Here is a 6417-nt window from a genome sequence, read left to right as displayed (position 1 = left end):
ATGGATCCTGACCACGAAGACGTCTCGCAGCTGCGAGTTGCAGCAAAGCGAAACTTGAACGAGGAGATTCTCGGGGATAAACCCAGCGAACCGGAAGATGAGGATGAGGGGGTTGACGAGGAGCCTAAGGGTGTTCAACTGTTCGACTTTGACGCCTACGGAAGGAAAATTGGAAAGCAGAAGGTTAGTAATAAATATCCCGAAACTGAGTGCTAGACAATAGACCAAAACAGTCGCCAAAATGACCTTATGACGAGTGTCACCGCACACAACGCCTGACAACACCTTCGTACACTTGATGCGTGGCTGACTCCCATGTGTATCTTGAACCGCCGGTGAGAAAAGGGATAAGTACGAAAACCCTATACGCATATTTGCCGTGTCCGCAGTACCAAGCAACATTCGGAAGCTCCAGTGAGAGCAGCAGCAGCGAAGCCAGCAGCAGCTCAGAAAGCAGCACCAGCAGCAGCAGCAGCAGCAGCGAGAGCTCGGGCACTTTCGAGTTCGATGATGAGGACTTTGAAGAAATTGACCGCGTGAGCTGCTGTAGGGCCCCCAGCCCAACACTGAATCGAGAGCCACAACTCTCTGCCATACAGGGTGGGAAGCTGCAATATTCGTACTCTCCATTGCTACCGCTTTCAGCTGTTTCATTGTAGATGGCTCTGTTCGGTATACTTTAATTGCCGTTCAGCTGAGGCGAGACCGTCGGTCGAAGGCGTTAGACCCCATGGACAGGCGGCGGATGTGGGAGTCATCGTTTTTCATCAACTCCTTCATGAACCTTGAGACGAAGGAGCAGTACTTTTTCTATTCCATCACTTTTGGGCATGTTAATAGGTAAGGGTGAAAGAAGGCATTTGCTTGCGCCTTTGCTTGCGTGCACCTTCAATCTAGGTCACTGCTCTTGTGGTATGCACACGATGATCAGGGCATGCGCAGTTCGTCTCCTCAAAACAAGCACATAGTTCTAAAAGAAGACTGATGCCTGGCCTTGCTCTATGATCTGCTTGCAGGAATAGAGTGATTCGTGGCTCCTTACGCCGTCGGTTTCTCTTTACTCCTGGCTACAGACTGGGACCTGGGGAGTACCGTCCTTTGGCTGCCCCTTTGGTTGTATGGCCTTTGAAAGTCTTTTTGCTCCCGTACAACCAACTCCACAACTTCTGCATTACTGTGGAGCAGTGGAAGATAAGCGACTTCTCGTTCAATAGTCTATACGCCTCAGCCCGACTCACGCTCAAGGAAATCATTGACATGGAGCCGGAGTTCCAGCTCCTCCTGAAGCGCAAACTCCCAGGTAGTAAACGGAGTTATGAAGTGCATAAGATGCGGGTAAGGAATTCTGAACCTTTTGAGCACAAGCGGGGGTAGTCGTTGACTAAGCTTCTACATGGGTAAGAGGCTCTCAACTGTGGGTGGACGCTGCACAGTTCTGGGTGTTTACACGACTTCTTCGTTGGCGATTGTTCCCCCATGCTGACGGTTTGCAGGTCTCTCTTCAATTAAATGAGGTGTTTGACATCGACATGGTTTTTGACAGTTGGTGGTTTCTACCGGACAAGAAAATGCCTGCGAAACTTCAACAGCACGCGAAGGCCCTCTCTCTCAATGTCCCCGTTCAGGGAAGGTACGAATCAGCAATGCATCTCCGGTGGTTTCCTTTCGTTCTACTGGCCTGGGAGATTAGGAAACGGGGTTCTTCTGCCAGGGTCGTATTCTTCCGCTGCAGTTAATCAGTTTTCTTTCCGCAATAAGCTTCTGTGTATCCTTGTTTATGTTAAGCCGTGTGGGTAGAGTCAGCAAAAGTGCTTAGTGTTTGTGTCCTTTTTCAGGTCTATGCAACGTTCTGTAGCCAGGACTCATACAAGCAAGAACAACTACTGGTCTTACGCTGGATTCTTCTCCTTTCGTGGCACGCTTCCATCGCTTAGTAATCAGTACATCGTCGTGACGGTAAGCCGACTTTGGAGCCGTCTCGCCTGTCTTTAGAAAACTGGACATTTTAAGGACAGCGATATTTCGCTGTTGATGCTGCATCAACGGCGAAATGCCGCTGTCCTTAGCGGTTCGAGTTATAAAAACCCACACCGCTTGCTGTTCGTGCGACAACAGGTGGCCTGTCAGTTTGAACACCAGTGGTATCGTCCCCCGCTACAACTGGGGGTCTGCATCATGTCCCTGAAGTCAGTTACGACGTACCCGCTTTTCAGGTAAGAATATCCTACTTTTTCTAGTACGCTGTTGCTATCAACATGCGTCTGGAGCTATCTATGCCATAGGCAAGATTGTAAAGCGTCGTTAGAGGAACCTTGAAGAAAACGCTCGTTTGGTGAGCGTGCCGACGTCTCCTTAGCATGCGCACATGGGTTACGATCTCTGGCTCATGGATTTGCTCGCAGAGGAGTCGTAAAGAAACTTACAACTAATCCCAGCAAATTTCAGCAGGGAGAAATTATTGGCAACATTCGATGTTTTGTGCGGTCCGTCGGGGTTTTGGGTTACGAGAACGTTCCTTTCCGGCCAATGCAGACCGTCGCAGGCACGGCCCTTGTAACGCAGCTTAACTTGAAAGAACAATATCTTGTCGTGAGGTGAGCCGTTTGGTCTACAGCGCAGTTGCCTGCTCGCGAGCGAAAGTTGCCCGCTTTTTTTTCCTGGGTCCGTCTGCGCCTTTCTGTCTGTTCCTCTGCCTGTCCGCGTGAACCTTCTTGTTTGTGTGTGCATCTGCATTTCCAACAGAGTTTTTAAGTGCGAGAACCTCCCTGTCGCCAATGCAGATTCTTTCAGTTCTAACCCAATGGTAAAGGTGCGCTGCAGATTTGGGCCGGCACCCATTTGTTTTGCTTCCCACTTGCTGTTCTCTGCAGGCCGTGCCTCTGTAACGAGTAGGTAGAAATCATTTGCTATCCAACTGCGATGTTGCTTGACTCCATTGTAGGTGAAATGGGATGGAATGGTCAACTCGGGGGCGAGGCGAGAGAACACACTTCGCCCAGTGTTCAACCAGAGCTTTTATTTCCCAGTGAGGCTATTAGATCCGAGGGAAAGGACAAGCCCCCTTTTTCGGAAGGTAAGGCGCACTCCGTGTTATCTGCAGTATCTGCAAATGCCGAAAAAATGTATAATTAAAATATTACAAATTCTACACTGCTGTGTACTTCCCCGTTTGTGACGTCCACTGGCCTGTCTTTAGGGATCCATACGTTTGAAGATTCTGATGCAACTGACACGTTTGTGGCCCCTTACATCTCATGATCTCACATGCTTATCCAGCCCTATGCTTGCGTGTTTTGACAGTCTTACTTTAGAGACGCTGTGCATTTGTGATTCAGTATACGCTGCCTCTGGATTTGTTTGCAAAGGGTGCATTGTCCTTTGAAGTTTGGGACTCAGACGATACCACGTCTGACTTTCTTGGAGGGGCAGACATAAGCCTTCATCTTCTTTGGAAGGAAGGACAGCGAGACACAAGAAGCCTAGCTGTGGTTAGATCTAGAAGCAGCACGTGGATTACAGCTGTCTAGTTTGCTAGCATGCGTTGGCAGTGCAGTGCACGCTGCTGCCTTTAAGTTGAGTTGCACTCACCATTGGGCATCGCCATCCTGTCCTTCTGCTACCAGACACCCCAAAGCCTTTCAGGAGACGAGTCATTCGCTTGCGTTGTTGTGCTGGCGTCGTTCTGTTTGTGGCCTCAGGGAGTCGAAGAAAGCGATGAAAAAACTCGACTGCCAGACGGAAGACCAGCAGAGTTCGCAAACCGAGATGATTCCGATTACTCCGGATTTGGTGATACTGTTCTGCCGGATGATGACAGAGTTGTTGTGCCTCCTTACGAGTGGCCCTATGAGACATTAGTGTTAAAAAGAGTGCTAGGTGAGTAGCTGCGGGAGGGTGTGCACATGCATCCCCTTGAACTCCCAACTGGGGTGTCATTTTTTGATATTCCTTGTACCCTTCTCTTGTTATGTAGAGCTCAAAGGGTCTACATTGCCACAGATGACTGGCGAAAGGAGTTTACTCTGGTGCGAGGTGTTTTTTATTCCTCCTATGCCTGAAGATGTTGAGATGCCTCCGCAGCCAGTCGTAAGCCATCAGAAAGAGCTCTCGCTCGGTCGCATGCAACGACACATGATCACGATGAATGTCCTTCCTTCCAACTGGTCCTGTTAAGCAGGCTGCAGGCTGTGCATCTCGCTTGCACAATCATTCTGCACTTTAGGCCCCACTGTACACGTTCTTCTAAAAGGCCGTCGCCCCTCACTGCGATTTTCTTGCTTCAGCATGAGCTAAACGCTCTTGTGTTTTTGGCGTAGGTTAAAAATTCAAACGACATCTGGATGCAGGTTGAACGCCGATGGAACAAGGATTTCCGGAGGTGGCAGAAGATGTATTTGCAGTGGTTCCCCGAGGCTCCAAAAGAAAGGAGATTTGTGAGTGTAGCGGAACATTCCCAGAGCCGTCTAATTTTCCCGCTGCCGTCATTTGTTGTGCCAATCGCCGTGCCAGCTCAGCTGGCTGTGGAAGGGGAGCTGCTGCATTGGCTGAGCAACATCGCATATCTGTTTTCCCCAAAGCAGCTGCGCGACGGGGAGTTCCAGAGGTGGCAAAGCCCGGCTTCCCTGTTGACTACTAGGAGAGGGGGAGTGAATGATCACGCAGTCTTACTGTGCAGCTGCCTACTTGGGCTGGAATACGACGCATATGTCTGTAAAGGTAGGCCATATGCCTCTGAAAGCATAGTGTTTTTGCTCTCGTGCCTGTAGCTGATGGAGGGCAACCCGCGGCCGGTGTCAGTGTAGAGCTACGAAAACACCTGGAGTGCTCCCTTTGTTTTCTGAGTTTCTTTTTGCTTGTTCTCACCTGAATAGTACTTGTTCTCATCAGGGTACTCTTGACTGTTGCTCGTTTTACCTAGAGTCTTCTTTTCAGCTACAGGGAGCGCAGCCTGGAGTTGATGAATCTGCGCTGCTCAGGGACCATTGACGGGTACACGACGGACCACGCATGGGTTATGACTCGCCACGCTGGCGGATGGATAGTATTTTGGGAACCAACAAACCGGAAGCGCTACTGCCTCCCGTATCGGTATTTAACACAGATTCCTTGCAAAAGCGCCAAAATAAAAGGCTTTTGAACTCAGTTCAACCCATTATAAGGATCTAGCGTCCACTACTTGTGTTCTCGCTCTCTGGGAGTCCTCTTGCCTTTTTGTTGAGAGTACGCTTTATGTTTAGTGGTTCTTTTTCCGGTCTAGGTGGGGCTATCCATCGAAGGGGCCTCCGGAAAACTTTAAGCCGAAGGTGAGCCTTGTAATATCCAGGGGAACATCGTGTTTGGAGATCTGCTTGTTGCCAGTTTTGGTTTGATTTTATGCATCTTCCCATTTTTGTTTTGCTATAGCCTGATGCCCTTTTGATGATAGGAATCACTGGAAGAAGCCGCCGAAAAGTATTGGGAAGGAACCTACCTCGAAGAGTGGTTTGCGTGGATTGAGGTTAGTCTCTTCCCAATTAATGCATGTGGTGCATACGAGAGCTTGTGAGAGGCTAGCATATAGACATGCTCCCCATAGCACAGACAAATTTAACCTTGCTAGCCGTCAGCTTTTCCCCAAACTGGATATTCTAACACGTGAATTGTGCTGGCTCTTGACAGTGCTGCGGCAGTATTGGATGTTGAGATCTTGCTTTTGCTGTGACTAGTGAGCTTTGTGGCATGTACAGTCTCAAGCAGCAGCTGCTGCTGATGCTGCTCGCATGGCCGCTGAAGGGGCAACCATCCCCGACTCAGAAATATGGGGGGAAGATGTGGCTCCAGATGAGAGACTAGACCCCAACCTTGTGATGGAGGAAGGAGGCATTCTCACGGAAACAAGCGCTGCTGCGAAAACGAAACGAATAGCGGAGAAGGTCGACAAGGCTGAGCTGAGGAAGATGATGCAAGAGCAGCTGGACAAACTCCCCATCACTCCTGTTAAGGTTCGTTGCCTCCGTATCATTGTTTGCTGAAGTGATCCTTTGATCTCAGGATTCGTGAAGCCCCTAGCATGTTTCCTTGTGTAGGATACGGGCTGTTCCCACGTCTTTCCCTGCTCTGTTTGCTTAGCATAGTGGGCTAGTAACACGAAGAAGGCTCAAGAACAGGCCCTCTTTTCCCTTTGCTGCATCCCAGCTAGCCGATCCCCTGCATGAATACCCGTTTGCTTCCACAATGGTTTCGTTCAATATGACTGCTTGTTCTCCAGGACCTGCTGAAGCCGGACTCGACCCTTTCTTATGTTCCGTACAGCTCTATTGAGGTCGTTTTCAACAATTTTCAGCTCTGGGGCAATTTGCAGAACCTCCATCCAGCCTGCATTACCTACGACTTTGAAGACTTGTGGAAGTGGCGGCCGCTCCTCACCGAGCCCGCCGA

At 49.7% G+C, this 6417-nt stretch overlaps 1 protein-coding gene across 1 annotated transcript in view; it reads left to right on the top strand.

The window, feature by feature from the left end:
- The window catches only part of EAH_00008330 (C2 domain-containing protein, putative), a gene marked incomplete at both ends in the record, with an annotated part of 13278 nt that continues 6861 nt past the window's right edge, over nt 1–6417 (top strand). Inside the window, 19 exons of the mRNA XM_013395685.1 lie at nt 1–183; nt 390–536; nt 695–840; nt 1017–1335; nt 1494–1630; nt 1836–1956; nt 2116–2213; nt 2403–2594; nt 2743–2803; nt 2893–3073; nt 3385–3488; nt 3699–3876; nt 3974–4086; nt 4317–4716; nt 4977–5088; nt 5258–5303; nt 5426–5497; nt 5727–5981; nt 6248–6387. Of these exons, the coding sequence (XP_013251139.1) occupies nt 1–183; nt 390–536; nt 695–840; nt 1017–1335; nt 1494–1630; nt 1836–1956; nt 2116–2213; nt 2403–2594; nt 2743–2803; nt 2893–3073; nt 3385–3488; nt 3699–3876; nt 3974–4086; nt 4317–4716; nt 4977–5088; nt 5258–5303; nt 5426–5497; nt 5727–5981; nt 6248–6387 (3005 nt within the window). The remainder of the gene's footprint in view (nt 184–389; nt 537–694; nt 841–1016; nt 1336–1493; nt 1631–1835; nt 1957–2115; nt 2214–2402; nt 2595–2742; nt 2804–2892; nt 3074–3384; nt 3489–3698; nt 3877–3973; nt 4087–4316; nt 4717–4976; nt 5089–5257; nt 5304–5425; nt 5498–5726; nt 5982–6247; nt 6388–6417) is intronic.

This window comes from Eimeria acervulina, genomic scaffold (genome assembly GCF_000499425.1).
Source record: "Eimeria acervulina Houghton genomic scaffold, Eah_scaff39, whole genome shotgun sequence".
Taxonomy (NCBI): Eukaryota; Apicomplexa; class Conoidasida; order Eucoccidiorida; family Eimeriidae; genus Eimeria; species Eimeria acervulina.
Note: the sequence above shows the minus strand (reverse complement) of the source record. Positions and strands in the feature narration are given on the sequence as shown.